Below are 19296 nucleotides of genomic sequence, written 5' to 3'. Positions count from 1 at the left end.
GTCTGCCTGGAGTATTAGATATCAAACTCCATGAAGAATCTTGTTATGACATTTCTTATCAGCTCGGTGACATTTGATAAATGGGTGCTCGGGGGAACCCTGGCTTTATTAGTTTTCACAGATACACACAAACATGTTTCTGTCTATCTTTGCCTGGAATTTCTGGATTATCCTAGGTAATTTACACTATGTATAATAACTGTACTTATATGTACATGTGAGACAGATATAGATAGAGAGATACAGATAGAGATACAGTGGACCCCCGCATAACGATGGCATCGCATAGCGATTTTTCCGCATAACGATTACTTTTATCGCAAAATTTTTGCCGCGCATACCGATTAAAAACCCGCATACCGATTTTCGTCCGAGACGCGTCCAATGTGCCCTCAGCCAGCCTCACATGTGCCGCTCCGTCCCATTGTTTACCAGCCAGCCTCCGCGGTAACATCCAAGCATACACTCGGAATATTTCGTATTATTACAGTATTTTCGGTGCTGTTTCTGGAAAATAAGTGACCATGGGCCCCAAGAAAGCTTCTAGTGCCAACCCTGTGGTAAAAAGGGTGAGAATTAGTATGGAAATTAAGAAAGATTTTGAAGGGTTTGGGGCTAACCCTGAGAAGCCTATGCCAGTTGTGGAATCCATTGTGCCTACTTCAAAGATTAAGGAAATGTGTGCAGAGTGGGTTGAACTGCAAACCTTTATAGATGAAAATCACCCTGACACAGCTGTTGCAAGCCGTGCTTGTGACTATTTCAATGACAATGTTATGGCCCATTTTAGGAAAGTCTTGAAGGAACGGGAGGTACAGAGCTCTATGGACAGATTTGTTGTGCGACAGAGGTCCAGTGACTCTCAAGCTGGTCCTAGTGGCATTAAAAGAAGAAGGGAAGTAACCCCAGAAAAGGACTTGCTACCTCAAGTCCTAATGGAAGGGGATTCCCCTTCTAAACAGTAAGAAGATAATGCTCTCCCCTCCTCCCATCCCATCAATCATCACCAGATCTTCAATAAAAGTAAGTGTCATGTAATTGTGCATGCCTTTTTCAGTTTGTGTGTATTAAAATTAACATTTCATGTGGTAAAAAAAATTTTTTTTCATACTTTTGGGCGTCTTGCACGGATTAATTTTATTTCCATTATTTCTTATGGGGAAAATTCATTCGCATAACGATTATTTCGCATAACGATGAGCCCTCTTGCACGGATTAAAATCGTTAACCGGGGGTCCACTGTATACGTAGATAGACAGATATATAGACTGATATATAGATAGACAGAGAGAGAGACAGAGATATAGACAGAGATACAGACAGATACAGATATAGACAGAGATATAGATAGACAGAGATACAGACAGATAGAGATATAGAGAGAGAGTTATAGACAGAGAGACGGCCAAATACAGCCAAAGCCAGCCAGCCGGCCAGCCTGCCAAATTCATAAGAACATAAGAAAGAAAGAACACTGCAGCAGGCCTACTGGCCCATGCAAGGCAGGTACAAGTCACACTGACCCCCCCCCCCCCAGCTTAGACAAATCATCCACCTAGTCAGGTCACATCCACTGACTAGCACAAGCTAGTCAGGTCGAACTCACACCTAGCCACACTCACTCGTTTATTTATCTAACCTATTTTTACTTTCCTCTTGAAATGGGAGTGTTAATGCGACATGGCATCAGTGAATCCCTGGTGTTTGCCACGCTATTTGCTCTAGTTGGCACTCAATTGAACTGGTGCTCCCACAAGGAACTAAGTACTCCCAGATTACTTTAATAGTGCACACACTGAGTGCACAGACCCATTCTTTCATGTCTAGGCGACTCAAGCCTATTGTGCCAAATTTGAAGGAATGAAAAATAAAACGTTGATCTACATTTGGAGCACTACGCGTGCAAACGTAGATCTACGTTTGGACAGTTTAAGGGTTAAAAAAACACACTATAAATCCAATTTATTGTTTTATTTCTTCATTTTAAGAGGATGGTACATATATTGAGAGTGACAAAAGTTTTCCAAGAAGAAACTTACATCTTCTAACCATTAGCATTAGACTTTTTAATGCAAGGGGCCCCTCCACCAAACTGGGCCCTGGGCCCCCACCACCTAAATCCTGCACTGCCTGTACCTAAATATACTTACACACTGTGCTGACATGCAGGTACACATTAAAATCGCTAAGAGTCTCTCTACTCCTGATGCCATATAATACATGTAATCTCTTGAGCACATTAAATGCTGTACAGTGGACCCTCAGTTAACGATGCCATCGGATAGCGATAAAATCAGATACTGATATGTTTCTGCGGCAAAATATTGGCTCAGCTAACGATGAAAAACTCAGTTAAGAACATTCATCCTGAACATGTCCGTGCAGCCTGAGACCATGTACAGGTAGTGTTTACAAGCCAGTGAGGATGATTCCACGTGTACATGCGATATATTTTGTATTATTCTATTGCTTTTAGTGCTTATAACTGCTAAATAAGCCACCTTGGGCCCAAAGAAAGCTTCTAGTGCCAGCCCTGTGGTAAAGAAGGAAAGAAGCACAATAGAATTTAAGAAAAAACTCGTAGTAAAGTACCAAAGTGGAGGAGGAAGAGAAGAAAGAATGTGCCTTCTGCAGTGATTCAGTGATTCTACGATATGTACAATACTAAAGCAGCAGGTATCAATAAAGGTTATAGCGCCAGCCAGCAATTAAGTGTAGAGTTAACAGTGTAGCAAATAAGTTAAGCGAGTAAGCGATAGAAAAATGACACGAAAGTAACTCTCCAATGTTGGTGGATGTGTACAGGGCTGCTGAACATACGCCGGCCTGCTATCGTCCACCACCCTAAACCTCTGCCAGTATCTCCTCCATCAAACTAGTTAAACTAACATCTCCTCCAAGGTAAGTGTAAATATAAAAGTGTAAGTATAAAAGTAAATACATATAAGTGTAAATATAAAAGGACCCCAATGGAAATAAGTCACTGACTTTTTTATCCTAGGTACTTTACACGTGCTGCTATGTATGATAATCTATGTGGGCAACTGTATCTGTGTATACTTGAGCAAACTTATTTCATGACTGCCTATTGGAATGGCTATTCAGACAGGTATTAGACGGTGACATCATGTGTTTACTCTTCAACACAGCAAAGAATCAAACATTTCTGCTACAGCTAATAATAACAATAGTAATAATAATAATAATAATAATAATAAATACGATATAATTGAAGAAAGAAATTGTACAAAAATACGAGGGAGTGGTTGACACATCGTCAGTATGGCTTTGTTTATGCTGGAGTGATTATTAGTCTCCGTGCTCTTCCAAACATTTCACAATAATTCATTGTGTTTGGTGCTTGTAGATTGAGTGCAACTGGAGTGGTAGAGGCAGTGGTTGAGGCAGTGGTTGAGGCAGTGGTTGAGGCAGTGGTTGAGGCAGTGGTTGAGGCAGTGGTTGAGGCAGTGATTGAGGCAGCTGTTGAGGCAGCAAATGAGGCAGCGATTGAGGCAGTGGTTGAGGCAGCTGTTGAGGCAGCGATTGAGGCAGTGGTTGAGGCAGCAATTGAGGCAGCTGTTGAGGCAGCAATTGAGGCAGCGATTGAGGCAGTGGTTGAGGCAGTGGTTGAGGCAGTGATTGAGGCAGTGGTTGAGGCAGTGATTGAGACAGCTGTTGAGGCAGCAATTGAGGCAGCAGTTGAGGCAGTGGTTGAGGCAGCTGTTGAGGCAGCGATTGAGGCAGCGATTGAGGCAGCGATTGAGGCAGCAATTGAGGCAGCGATTGAGGCAGTGGTTGAGGCAGTGGTTGAGGCAGTGGTTGAGGCAGTGATTGAGGCAGTGATTGAGGCAGTGGTTGAGGCAGTGGTTGAGGCAACAATTGAGGCAGTGATTGAGGCAGTGGTTGAGGCAGCTGTTGAGGCAGCGATTGAGGCAGTGATTGAGGCAGCGATTGAGGCAGTGGTTGAGGCAGCGATTGAGGCAGCGATTGAGGCAGCGATTGAGGCAGTGGTTGAGGCAGCTGTTGAGGCAGCGATTGAGGCAGCGGTTGAGGCAGTGGTTGAGGCAGTGGTTGAGGCAGCGATTGAGGCAGCTTTTGAGGCAGCGATTGAGGCAGCGATTGAGGCAGCTGTTGAGGCAGCGATTGAGGCAGCGGTTGAGGCAGCGATTGAGGCAGCGGTTGAGGCAGCGATTGAGGCAGTGGTTGAGGCAGCTGTTGAGGCAGCGATTGAGGCAGCGATTGAGGCAGCTGTTGAGGCAGCGATTGAGGCAGCGATTGAGGCAGCGATTGAGGCAGTGGTTGAGGCAGCGATTGAGGCAGCGATTGAGGCAGCGATTGAGGCAGCGATTGAGGCAGTGGTTGAGGCAGTGGTTGAGGCAGCGATTGAGGCAGCAATTGAGGCAGCTGTTGAGGCAGCGATTGAGGCAGTGATTGAGGCAGCGACTGAGGCAGTGGTTGAGGCAGCGATTGAGGCAGCGATTGAGGCAGTGGTTGAGGCAGCTGTTGAGGCAGCGATTGAGGCAGCGATTGAGGCAGTGGTTGAGGCAGCGGTTGAGGCAGCGGTTGAGGCAGCTGTTGAGGCAGTGGTATTTAATAACATACATGTTAATAATAATAATACATGTTATTAATAATAACATGTGCTATTATTATTTATAACACATATGTTATTAAATACCACTGCCTCAACCACTGAATTATTGTGAAATGTTTGGAAGAGCACAGAGACTAATGCTCACTCCAGTATAAACAAAGTCACACTGATTATGTGTCAACCACTCCCTCGTATTTTTGTACAATTTCCTTCTTCAGTTATATCGTATTTATTATTATTATTATTATTATTATTATTATTATTATTATTATTATTATTATTATTATTATTATTATTATTATTATTACTATTGTTATTATTAACAGTAGCAGAAATGTTCGATTCTTTGCTGTGTTCAAGAGTAAACACATGATGTCACCGTCTAATACCTGTCCGAATAGCCATTCCAATATGCAGTCATGAATGGGTTTACATTATTTATACTGTAGTTTAATAGCAAATAATGAACAAACAAAACACTCACCACACTGAGTGGTGGGAGGGCTGGCTACCAGTTGCGGGGATCGGAGGGAGGGTAGTAGTAGTAGTGGTGGAGGCATTGGTGGAGGCATTGGTGGAGGCATTGGTGGAGGCAGTGGTGGAGGCAGTGGTGGAGTCTGTGGTATTTAATAACATACATGTTATTAAAGCATAACATGTATATATTTAGTACAATTTACGACGTTTTCATGTATTTTATGATTGTTCATGGTTCAACAAGTTAAGGAAGCAGTATTGTATTATATTTCCCTACAATATATTGGGGCACCAAACATTCATGGTTTTTCAACATTCGCGAGGCTCTTGATCCCCTAACCGTGGCGAATGTTGAGGAAGACCTGTATCTGCTTCTTTTTTATGATGATTATAATAATAATAATAATAATAATAATAATAATAATAATAATAATAATAATAATAATAATAATAATAATAATAATAATAATAATAATAATAATAATAATAATAATATCATCATTCCTTCTAAAAATGTTACATGAGAATGGAAGTGTTGCTCTTTATTTATTCTACTGTACCACTGTGAAGACAAATGTAAGGTGTTTGTATGTGTATGAACCATAACCAGACGTGTTTGTCCATTTGTTTACATAGTACTCTGCATGGGTGGGGCAGTCAGGAGGGCTACCATACCTCCCATGCCTGACTTTCTACAAATATGTAAATACTTTTCACCTCTCACCCTACATTAAGACCATTAAGACTACAAATATTTTAAGGTAAGTGATGAGTGTATTGTACAGATGTCCCCCAACTTACGAACAAGTTAAGTTCCAGAAGGCTGTTTGTATCCTGAATTGCTCATAAGTCATTATTTTGCCATTTTTCTATTGTTATGATTATTATTAGTTTTTAATATTATTATCATTATTATTAATGTTCTTTCTCTGTGCCAATGTTCGTTGAAAACTTGAAGACAATACTGTACAGTATCAGTAATGTACGGTTCTTAATACTAAAGCATATTTGAATAATAAATACTGTAATAAAAAAACTACGTAATACTGCAATAAAAAAACTAACATGGTAGTCTGTTCGTATGTCCGAATGTTCGTAACTCAAATGTTCACGAGTAGGGTAGCATCTGTACATGCATTTTACCACTCTAGGGCACTTTAAACATCACAGTACACATATAATATGTGTGGGTGGGGTGGCCAGGAGGGCTACCATACCTACCACACCTGACTCTTACAATAAATACTACTCATCTTTTGTCCTACATTAAGACTACAAATATTTTGAGGTAAATAATGAGTGTACTGTGTGTGCATTTTACTTTTTATTGTTTTTTAATCCCTAGTTCTATTGCTACCTTAATGTGTGTTAGTGTAAACTTGCTATCTGGCATTTACATGCATTTATAAGTGAAAAAATGGCTTTCTGCTTATTACTGCCCTTAAATATGCTGTGATCTGTAAATTTTTTAGCTTTGACATGAAAGACTAGGTCTGTGCAGTGGGTGGGTACAGTAACAAAAAAAAAAACCTGCCCCATGCAATGCATGATGGGAATAGCTAACCTCTGACCATGTGTTTGAGTTAATTTTGAGGCATTTTCTAGGGTGATTTTCATGGTTTTATTGGTTGTTTCTTGATGTCAGTTGATAGCCAGAAGACACACTAGTGAAATGGAGATAATGTGAGTCAGTTTCAGATAGGAAATGCCCTAAAAAGAGGTCTCACTGTAGCAAAAGTATTTGATTTTTTGAGATTTTCCTGAGGAATAGTAGGGCCCCCTTGATTTGTTTTAAGGATCTTCATGTCAATTATTTGAATGGCCTAACCCATGACAAAATCCTTATTGATTATACGTATATCATTAGCCAAGAAATAGAGCAAAACTTAGATTTTTGTGTGATAGTGGATGGCAAGGATGGAGAGCAAATATTACATAGGAGAGGCATGGGTGACATGATTAATAAGCAGAGAAAAGGTTGCTTTAGTGGCTGGAATACCTACAGGTTTTGATCCAGTTATCACAAATATTTTACATCATTCTGGTACTTTTTTTTATTTCCAAGGAATTAATAAATCCATTAATAAGAAACAATAACTCCTTGGAGAAAAAATTTAAAAGAAATGGGTACACCTAAAAGTCCTAAATATGCACTCGCTGAGTAAAGGAAAAAGCAACATGATGATACATCATTGGTAGGTACTAGAGAGATATGCTCCCAAATCTGCCCACTGTCATAACATATTGAAGTGAGAGATACGGAAAACTGTGTAAAATAAACTTTGTGAAAAACAGGGGACTGAGGGCACAATAACAGAACATTGTATCAATATCCATGGACCTAAACTGTTGAACACTGCCACAAGATCTAAGAAACACTACTGGAACAAGTGTAGAAGTTTTCAAGAGGAAAATGAACATGTACCTCTGGCAAGTGGCAGATCAACCAGGCTGTGAAGGATCTGTGGACCAGCAGGCTGCTAGTAGTAGCAGCCTGGTTAATCAGGCAAGCACCAGACAATCCTGGCCTGGAGATGGGCTGCAAAAGTAGGAGTACTCGAAACCCTTCAAAGGTATATACGTATATCAAAGGTAAAGATACGTATTATTAATTCCTTTCCATTTCATAGGGAGAGGGATGTTCTGATGACAGTGGTGAGAAGGGAACCATGGATCATGAGTTCTATCATTCTCACATTACCCTTCAAACCATTAGGACCAAAAATTTTGTTTGGAATTTTAACCTTAGAGGGGAGCCACAACTACAGCGGACCCTCGGTTAACGATGACATTGGCTAGCAATAAAATCGGATAGCGATGCGTTTTAGCGTAAAAATATTGGTTTGGCCAACGATGAAAAACCAGGTTAAGGACATTCGTCCCAAAAGCATCCACCCGTCCGTCCAGCTTGAGCATACCTCAGTTGCCCTGCCTTCAGCTAGTGTGCCATTGTTTACAAGCCAGTGTGGATGGTTCAAAGCATACATTCAATACATTTTGTATTATTCCATTGTTTTTAGTGCTTGTAACTGCTAAATAAGCCACCATGGGCCCAAAGAAAACTTCTAGTGCCAACCCTGTGGTAAAAAGGATGAGAAATACTATCGAAATACAGTAGACCATTATTTAACATGGTAGTTATGTTCCTGAAAACACCGTGTTAGGTAAAACCATGTTAGATGAACTGAAGAACTTATGGGAAAAATAGGGTTACATTCATGAGCCCCAAAAAAGCCAAACAACTTTTTTTAGGCCTCCACATCTTACAAAAATAAAAGTGAATATGTAATTGTAGTTCGTTGCTGTGATGTATTATGTTGTTTTCACTGCTTAAGACTACAAATGTAACATAAATAATAGTATTTCTTACCTTAAATTGTGGGTGCTGCTGTTAGTTTAGTTTAATATCTTGATTATGCACCCCATACCCATCCTGTGAACGGTAGTCAAAAGATTACAGAGGTACATAATGGGTCCAGGGACTGGGCCCCAAAGTTATGATAACTGAACTAGTTACAAAGGTAATGAACTCCAGGTAGATCTGGTCACAATCATGGCAAGTTACAAAGGTAATGAACTCCAGGTAGATCTGGCCATAATCATGGAAAGTTACAAAGGTAATAAACACCAGGTAGATCTGGTCACAATCAAGGCAAGTTACAAAGGTAATGAACTCCAAGTAGATCTGGTCACAATCATGGCAAGTTACAAAGGTAATGAATCAGCCTCACTCCTATACATGGTTACAATCATGAACAAGTTACAAAGTAATGAGCCACTGACACGTCCACACCCGGTCACAATTGTAATGAGTTATAAATACAAATACAATGAGTTATAAATACAAGTGGATCATACACCCACACAAGCGCGCGCACACACATATACACATGAGGGTGCACGCACAGACACATGCACACAAGCGTACACACATATGCACACACACAAGCATGCACGCACATGCACACGCGCACACACACACACACACACACACACACACACACACACACACACACACACACACACACACACACACACACACACACACAAGACTAGTAGCGACCAGTGAAGAGGCGGGGCCAGGAGCTTGGACTTGACCCCTGCAACCTCAACTAGGTGAGAACTAGGCAAGTACACACACACACACACACACACACACACACACACACACACACACACAAACCTAACCTAACACATTAGCTTATAAATCCCCCACCACACACACACATTTTTACGATAAGCTGAAGCAGCTAGAACATCCCAACAGGATAAAAACAAAATGGGCTCTCAAAAGAGAGGATGTAAAGGCAAGGGAACCGATGATGGCTGGTCAGAAAAGGAAGAATGGGTAGAATGGCTCAAGAACAAAATGGAACAACAATGGAAGAAAAGGTTAAACAAGCTTTGCAATAACATGTTAGAGCAAATATCTGCAGAGAGTAAGAAGTGGGAATCACGAGCTGTAGTAGCTGAGGCAAAGATACAGAGATTGGAGGAAGAAATGGATGCACTGAAGCAGGATCTAAAGATGAGGTCCGAAAGGAGCAAGATGACTGAAATGGGAACATCAGCAGGCAGCGAGGGGATGGAAGGAGGGGATGAATCTAAGCAGTCTTTTGCAGCAGTAATATCAGGCCATCATGGTGTCTGGGAGATGATTAGGGAAACAGCAAAGGAGATGCTTAAATGAGATCCAGAGATTCAGAGGGAAAAGAAATGGGAAGAGGAGAGAGAGAGGTCAATAATTATTCATGGGCTTCAGGAGGCTGAAGAGCAGACCTATGATGAAAGAAAGCATTGGGAGAAAACAGAGATTAAGAACATCATTGCAATAACAGGAGAGAGGGACATGTCTCAGTTAGAAAATTTTCACAGACTTCGGGGGTATTCGAGGGAAAAAAATCGACCAATCAGATTGACATTCAAGACAGATGTGGTATGGAACAGGATACTACAACAGAAACCACTGTTAAAGGACTCTTCAGATTATCAAAAAGTGTTCCTCAATCGAGACAGAACATGAAAGGAAAGGGAACAACTGAAAGTGAGAGCAAGACAGAACCAGTGGAAAGAAAGAGAGACAGGACAGGTAACAACAGACAGGAAAACTCAGCCTTTGGGGAAACATCAAACACAAATGCTTACAGAAACCTCTCAACCCGTCACCACATATCAACCAAACACAGTAAACAGAAACAAACCTCACTCCATAGCCACCACCCCCCTAAGCACTAATTCCACAATCACAGCAGCCTCCCATAATATTGTGCCCTGCCTCCCACCCTCCCAGCCTGCACCTTCCTCTTTCATCTCCCAAAATACAGTAATAGAAAGGAAGCTAAAGGTATGGTACACCAATGCAGATGGAATAACAAATAAGAGTGAAGAGTGGCAAGAACGCATCATAGCACTAACAGAGACAAAACTTACAGGGATAACAGATGCAATTTTTCCACCTGGATATCAGATTATGAGGAAAGACAGAGAGAACAGAGGAGGGGAAGAGTAGCATTGTTCATAAAAAACCAGTGGAGTTTTGAGGAGATGGGAGGAATGGAAAGAAGGGAAACAGATGACTTCATTGTAGGAACACTTCAGACTGGTGGCCCAAAGGTGATGATAGCAGTGATGTATAACCCACCACTTAACAGCAGGAGAACAAGAGAAGAGTATGATGTGTGCAATAGGGCAATGGTGGATACACTAGCTGAAGTGGCCAGGAGGGCTCATATGGGTAGGACAAAATTGCTTATAATGGGGGATTTCAATCATAAAGAGATTGACTGGGAAAATCTAGAGCCACATGGGAGACCAGAAACATGGAGGGCTAAGATGTTGGAGACTGTATTGGAGAACTTCATGCATCAACATATTAGGGATACAACCACAGAGAGAGGAGAGGATGTTGCAGCAAGGCTGGATCTCATATTCACCTTGAATAATTCAGACATAAGGGATATCATCCATGAAAGATCCCTTGGCGCTAGTGATCATGATGTCCTGAGTTTAGAATTTCTTGTTGAGTTAACAGTGGAGAATGCAGCAGCATGAGAACAAAGAGAGAAACCAAACTTCAAAAAAGGGGACTACATAGGAATGAGAAGCTTCCTGCATGAAGTGCAATGGGAAAGAGAACTAGATGGAAAGACAGTAAATGAAATGATGGAAATAGTAACCACTAAGTGCAGGGAGGCAGAGGAAAGGTTCATACCAAAGGGCAACAGAAAAAATGGTAAGACCAGAGTGAGCCCATGGTTTAATTGGAGGTGTAAAGAGGCCAAAGCCAAGTGTGCGAGAGCATGGAAAAGGTATAGAAGGCAAAGGACTCAAGAAAACAAGGAGCTGAGCAGAAGAACCAGAAACGAATATACAAGGATAAGGAGAGAGGCCCAGAGGTAATACGAGAACGACATAACATCAAAAGCCAAATCTGAACCAAAGTTGTTATACAGTCACATTAGGAAAAAAACAACAGTCAAGGACCAGGTAATCAGGCTGAGGAATGAAGGAGGGGAGCTCACGAAGAGTGACCAAGAAGTATGTGATGAACTAAACAAAAGATTTAGAGAAGTATTCACAATAGAGTCAGGAATGCTTCCAGCAAACAATACACATAACCAAGGTAAAGGTGGAGAAACTGCTAGACGAACTTGATACCTCAAAGGCAATGGGCCCAGATAACATATCTCCATGGATACTGAGAGAGGGAGCAGAGGAACTGTGTGTGCCATTAGCAGCAATCTTCAGTAAATCTATCGAAACAGGGCAGTTGCCCGAGGCGTGGAAAACAGCACACGTAGTTCCAATTTTTAAGAAAGGGGACAGACAGGCAGCATTAAACTACAGACCAGTGTCACTGACTTGTATAGTATGTAAAGTCATGGAAAAGATTATCAGGAGAAAAGTAGTGGAACACATTGAAAAGATTGGGCTCATACATGACAGTCAGCATGGCTTCAGAGATGGGAAATCCTGTGTCACAAATTTACTTGAGTTCTACGATGAGGTAACAGAAGTAGACAGGAGAGAGAGGGATGGGTAGATTGCATCTTTTTAGATTGCAAGAAGGCTTTTGACACAGTACCACACAAGAGACTGGTACAAAAATTAGAGGAGCAGGCAGGAATAATGGGGAAAGTACTGCAATGGATCAGGGAATACCTGACAGGAAGGAAACAACGTGTGATGGTACATGCTGAAGTGTCGGAGTGGGCGAATGTGTCGAGTGGGGTTCCACAAGGTTCAGTCCTAGGCCCGGTGCTGTTTCTTGTATACGTGAATGACATGGTGGAAGGAATAGATTCAGAAGTGTCACTGTTCGCTAATGATGTGAAACTGATGAAGAGAATACAAGTGGGAGAGGATCAGTTAGGATTACAAGGGGATCTGGACAAACTACAAGTATGGTCCGACAAATGGTTCCTGGAGTTTAGCCCTTAAACGGTCCAAACGTATATATACGTTCACTCGCACAGCGCCCCGAATATTTTGAAAAAAAAAAATCTTTTTTTTTTATAGAAAAAAAGAGCACATTTTTTTAAAGTGTTTTAGCATAAAAAAAAAATTTAGGGTCAGTACTTACCGAGGTGAGGCCGCGAAGTTGGCACTTGGCAATCACCTGACGGCAACATGGAGCACTGCTGCTTGCAGAAATTCAACATATTTACTGTTTTCTTCCATTTTTTTTTTTCATTTCTTGGTTTTCATGATATGATAATTATGTTTCATAGTAAGTCATTTGATATCAATGCCAATTTTTTTTTATACACCAATATTACATATGAAATTTTTATCATATTGTCATAAACACACATGTACACACTGACAGGTTATTTTGCACACCTGGCTGAATCACACATTATTATCTACAACTATATACAAGTATTTACATGTCCCACTTATGTTTCTAGAACTCCACAATTGTATGATACTCCATGAAGCATGGATTCATACAGTGCCACCCCACACTGGTGACACATGAATCGTGTGTCCTTCCGCTGTTGGGGTCATTTTTTGGTGGTAGCACACACAATACACTTTTTCTGGGCATTCTTCTTCTTTTGGGTAGGTGGTATTGGTACCAGATAGTGACAGTTAGGAGTGATTCAGTCTGGCACTTCCCCCACTGGCTGTGGTTGGGGGACAGGTTGTGGTGTGACAGGTTGCTGTTGAGGGGAAGGTACAAGGTGAAAAAACAGTTTTATATACCACCTGCGACTCCTATGCACACAGTCAACAAACCCTATCATCATGTCACATTTGTCAACTAGTCGCATGTTGTTCGTATAGTCCAAGACAGCAAGTGGCTTCACAATAGGTTCGTTGTTGAACTTGCTCAGTCTGTCTGTTTGTACCATCTCATTTCTGTGGATGGTTGATAACAATGTCACATCTCGTTTGTCATGCCACGTCAGTGCCATGATGTCATTAGCATGAAACACTTGCACTTCACCTTCAACACTGCCTCCAGTGAACCTTGGCATATGTTTCCTACTCCTTCTCACTGTTCCACATATATCAGTATTGTTCACATGTAGGAAATCAGCAAGCATAGGGCTTGTATACCAGTTGTCTGTGTACAATGTATGGCCCTTGCCAAGGTATGGTTCCATCATCCTGCGAACAACATCACCGGAAATGCCCAACATCCTTCTGTCATCATCAAGTGTGTTTTTCCCTGTGTATACAATTACATCCAACACAAGACCACTCTCACAGTCACACATAACAAAAAGTTTTATACCAAAGCGATTACGTTTGCTCGGTATATATTGCTTGAATGACAGGCGTCCCTTGAACAGAATCAAGGACTCATCAACAACAATGTTCTTGAAGGGATAAAAGTATACACTGAATTTCTGCTTCAAATACATAAACACTTCCCGGATTTTGTATAGAAGGTCATTTCTGTCTGGCGTATTTCTGTCTGCGAAGTGCAACATTCGTAGCAACAGAGTGAATCTGTTGCAGGGAAGGAGGTCACGGAAAACTGGAGTACTGATGAAGTGGTCTGTAGATCAGTAATTACGAATATTGTTCTTATAGATATGTGGCATAAGCATGACAGTGGCAAGGAATAAGTACATTTCAGCCACTTTTGTGTCTTTCCACCTGTGCAGCCGTGATGATTCTCCAACCTCTGTTGTGTTGTTCATGACATATTGGTAATAAATGTTTGTCTGAGTCACTACCAAGTTCATTATAGGCTCGTCAAAGTACAACTGGAAATAGTCTAACTCTGTAGACTCATTCGTTAAGGGACACTCTGGCTGGATACCACTTCCACTAGCATCAAAATCACTAGGCTGTGGCACGAATATACTTTGTGTCCAGTTCCACTCACGATCACATGGTGCAGGGTGGACCTGTGGCATGGGGCGAGGGGGGGCAGGAGGAGGGAGAGGAGTGGAGGCAGCACATGGTTGAGCGGGTGCCGGGCGGTCCTTTGTCTGTCCACCCACTGCACCATGTGGTCCAGGCACCATACCACCCACCACTACTTCCTCCATCCCTGCATACTCCCCTTCATGATCACTTTCACTATCAGTGGCCGGGGTTTTGGATTGTGACCTGCCATGACCCTTGGGGATTGCATATGGCACACTGCCTGAACGTAGATAACGACGCCTAAAAGTACGTTTCACTGGTGAATAATGAACGTCACTATCACTAGACGAATCCTCAATTGGCATAAAATCAATCTCATCATCACTTACATCACTTTCACTATCATTACTAAAACACCGGGAAAATGATGGCTTCCTCTTGCGAAGTTGCCTATGGGTAACACTAGCCACCCCAGTAGTGCTTGGCCTAGGGTCTGATGTGGCCACACCGGCTACCCCAGAGGTGCTTGGCCCTAGGACAGGTGTCGCTACCCCAGAGGTGATGGGCTGGGGGTCATCTGGGTTATCGTCAATATTTTCACTAATTCCTTGAATATTACTGGCCCCATTGGTGTCAAATCCACTAAACTCATGATCTCTATCACTTTCCTCAAATAGTAGAGTGTTAATACGACGAGGCGTGAGTGAATCACGAGGATGTGCCATAATGTTGACCCAGAATGGAGCTGAATGTAACTGGTCCTACCATGTGGTACCCAGGCATCCCAGATTTTTTGTATACTGTGCACACTGAGTGCGCACACCCATTCTCTCATGTCTAGGCGACTCAGGCCTATTGCGCTAATTTTGAACGAATGAAAAATAAAACGTATATATACGTTTGGGGCGCTACACGCGTGAACGTATATATACGTTTGGACCGTTTAAGGGTTAACCCCAGCAAGTGTAAGGTCATGAAGATTGCGGAAGGACACAGAAGACCGCAGACGGAGTACAGGTTAGGAAACCAACAGCTGCAAAGATCAGTTAAAGAAAAGGATCTTGGAGTAAGCATTATAATGAACATGTCCCCTGAGGCACACATCAATCAAATAACTGCTGCAGCATATGGAAGATTGGCAAACCTGAGATTGGCGTTTAGACATCTGAGTAAGGAGTCATTCACGACATTGTACACAGTGTACGTAAGGCCTATACTGGAATATGCAGCGCCAGTATGGAACCCTCACTTAGTCAAACACGTCAAGAAATTGGAGAAAGTGCAAAAATTTGCAACACAATTAGTCCCAGAACTGAGGGGTATGTCTTATGAGGAGAGGTTAAGGGAACTCAACCTGATGACACTAGAGGATAGGAGGGATAGAGGGGACATGATAACAACGTATAAAATACTAAGAGGCATTGACAACGTGGACAAGGATCGAATGTTTCAGAGATGGGATACAGAAACATGGGGACACAATTGGAAACTGAAACCCCAGATGAGTCATAGGGATGTTAGGAAGTGTTTCTTTAGTCTTAGAGTTGTCAGGAACTGGAATAATCTGGAGAGGTAGTAGAAGCAAGTTCCATAAATAGCTTCAAGAAGAGGTATGACAAATATCATGGAGCAGGGAGAGAGTGAATTAGTATCGACCAGTGAAGAGGCGGGGCTAGGAGCTATGACTCGACACCTGCAACCACATATAGGTGAATACATATGAGTACACACACACACACACACACACACACACATGGTAATGCTTTATTTACAGCTAGCAAAGTCAGGGTATTTCTCCAGAATGGTCTGTAATATACCACTGTGGATAAAATACTTTGCCATTTCTTAAACATTTCTGAGTGGGTTGTCTCTAAATTCATTAATTTTATCGCACTCCAGTACATAATGACGCAAGGTGTGACAATAGCCCATCTGGCAAAGTTTACATTTCGTTTGGTCTACATCTGGTGGTGGTGATTTAACCTGCCAAAGATACTTGTAACCCAGCCGGAGTCGGGCAGTAGTGACATCCAAGAGTCTGCTTATTTTGTTGGATGCGCTATAGACATGTGGCTCCTCCTGCATGATGGAATGATGATAGATGGACTGACTTGTGTCAATCTCCCTAAGTTTTATATCAATGAAGTTCAGTTTATGTTCTTTTCGTATTATTGTTCTCAAACTGCTGAAAACCCAAAATTGTAATCTACTTTTTCTCTGAAGGCATGTAATTTACCCAATTCACGAGTTCTGTCATGTATCTGAAGACCAATGTGAGATGGAATCCACAGCATATGCACTCTGACTCCACTGTCCACAATCTTACCATACCTGTGTCTGGCTTCTGACACAAGCATGCCACAATTTATACTTAATGAGTTGAGAGCATTTATGGATGACAGAGAATCAGTTACATTTAAAGTGTCAACCTTAGATACATGGACACATTTTAATGCAAGGAGTATGGCAAACACTTCTGTTTGAAGGGTAGAGACCCAGTTATTGATGCGTGCTCCTATTTCTTTATGAGAGCCATCACTCTGAATGACAACAGCAGTACTACCAGCTGCACCAGTGGACTGATGAACAGAACCATCAACGTAAATAATTTGTGAAAGTGTTTTCTGTGTGACTTGAGTTATCAATACAGCTTAAGACATCCTGTTTGGCTCCAAGACGAAGCTTTGGTTGTGATTTAAGAAGACTTTTTGGGGGAAATGGAGGAATGGTAGTTTGGAATAGGGTAATATCCCATGAAGCAGGGAAGTGCCTCTGTTGCCTAACTTGACATAGATCACGTAGCTGGTTCATGCAGAGGTCGGTTCCAGTTTTTTCGATCCATCTGGAAGGATGTTCACCAGTGCTGAGGAAAGTTTGGAGGGCTTCTGTGCAAGGGTTTGAATGGGCTAGCCTAAGCATATTGACCCCAATAAGGATATTTCGTTCAGTAACACGATCTCTAATGCTTGGAATATTAAGTTCTTTCCACATATTTAAAATTTTGGCAATACGAGGGCATCCTAGGATGATCCTCATTGCTTCGTTTTGCAGTTTTTCCAGCCCTTCAAGCTTCCAGTCAGACACAAGAGCAAGTAGTGGCACAGTATAATCAACCAATGATCTAATATAAGCAAGATACATCATTTTCACAATTTTAACATTAGCACCATACTTGGGATGAAAACCTGCCACAACTCTAAGTGCTCTCAGCCTTTCTTTGTATTGGCAACAAAGTCTCGTTACAACAGGTCCAAGCAGTGGAACATCAAAGCCTAGATACCTGTATCTGCTTACATATTCAAGAAGAGACCCATCATGCAACTGGATCTGATGAACTGTGCCTCTCTGTCGAGGAGGATGCCTGTTGAGTATCTTTGTTTTATCAGCAGAGATTATCAACCCCAGGTCCTGACACGAGGCTAATACATGATTAAGAATGTTTTGAGTGTTGAAGAATCTGGTGGTGTGAATCATTATATCATCAGCAAAACTAATAATATAATGATGGGGCTGGCTAGGCATAGCATTAAATAAGGCATTAATTAGAATATTGAGTAGGGTGGGACTGAGCACACCTCCCAGTGGGGTTCCTAATTCAAAATCTTTAGTTACACTTCTATGTCCCTGGAACAACATACACGACTTTCTGTTGGACAGGTAGCCTTTAATCCAGTGGAGAAGCCATCCTCCAACATCCATTCTGGCTTGTAGATAAATGCACCAGGAGGTGAGTCAGACACTTATTCAACACTCTGAATGATCACTACCAGCACTGCACATGTGATTTTTCATTACAGTCACTGCTGAAATTATTATGATGAAGTACAGTGTGTTTACAAAGGCAGCTTTGTTGAGTTAGCATACTGTTGGTTCAGCATACTGAATGGTTCAGAGAACCGACACGTTGATAAATTAGACACATTCATCTATAATCCTGTCACACACTGCAACTTCTTGGGATCTTAATACAGTACTTGGGAATTCTTCGCTTGCCTAACCCTTGGGCACGACCTACTTCCACATTAAACAAATGTGACACCACCTACGACTGCTGCACCTCTCCTGCCTACGGTTTATAAGCTCCTTCTCCACACTTATGCTGTATTCTATTCAAGATTGATGGACTGACAACATCGACTCAAGGTTGAGGGACTGATTACCTCATTCTCCTCCTGTTCTTCAAGATTCTCCTTTGTATGGACTGATGAAGCCACTGTGTGGCAAAACATTTCCTCAATAAAGATACCGAAGAGTTGCACATGTATCTAATTTATCAACGTGTCAGTTCTCTGAACCATTCATCTACAATCTTGTCAGACACTGTAACTTCTTGCACATGTGTCTAATTTATCATCCAGTCTGGCAAGCTCACTAATGATTACATGTCGGTTGGCTACATTAAAAGCGGATTTAAGGTCAAGGAAGGTAATGTATGAGCTGTCAGTGTGCAGAGTGAGAAAGGTGGTAATGCAATGATGCACACTCCTTCCATGCATGAAGCCATGCAACCAGGGAGATAAAAATTGCTTAATTCTGTGCATAAGACAATTAAGAATCATCCTTTTTGAATGTTTTACACAAGCAGCTAGTAAGGGATATTGGGCGAAATGAGTTTTGTTGATTAGGCTTCGGAATGGGAATAATGAGGCTGTTGGTCCATGATTTAGGGAGCTCCCCAGTGACATAGCTCATTTTATATAATTCAAGTAAAGGATTACCTGGTACTTGACACAGCAATCTGAGTATGTTGTAAGCAATACCATCCTCCTCAGGCGACGTGGAGCTGCCCTTTGTTAGCACTGCATCAAGTTCAAAGTTAGTGAAAGGAAAGTTACAGTAATCTTCCTTGCTGAGCATAAAACAAATCACTCTCTCCCTTCCATCATATTTGTCCATTA

General features: G+C 41.7%; 2 protein-coding genes across 5 annotated transcripts in view; both read right to left on the bottom strand.

Annotated features, from left to right (window-relative positions):
- LOC138851582 (transmembrane protein 222) overlaps positions 1-19296 on the bottom strand; it is a gene marked incomplete at its 3' end in the record, with an annotated part of 91591 nt that overhangs the window by 52740 nt on the left and 19555 nt on the right. Inside the window, 1 exon segment of one of the 4 annotated variants that reach the window (XM_070080831.1) lies at positions 8442-8504. 4 annotated transcript variants of the gene reach the window in all.
- LOC138851581 (uncharacterized) lies at positions 12500-15340 on the bottom strand. Its single transcript, XM_070080829.1, has one exon. It carries the CDS (start codon positions 15121-15123, stop codon positions 14089-14091), a length of 1035 nt encoding a protein of 344 aa, XP_069936930.1. The 5' UTR covers positions 15124-15340; the 3' UTR covers positions 12500-14088.

Source organism: Cherax quadricarinatus, unplaced genomic scaffold, assembly GCF_038502225.1.
Source record: "Cherax quadricarinatus isolate ZL_2023a unplaced genomic scaffold, ASM3850222v1 Contig1086, whole genome shotgun sequence".
Taxonomy (NCBI): domain Eukaryota; kingdom Metazoa; phylum Arthropoda; class Malacostraca; order Decapoda; family Parastacidae; genus Cherax; species Cherax quadricarinatus.
This window is presented reverse-complemented; position numbering and strand designations above follow the sequence as displayed.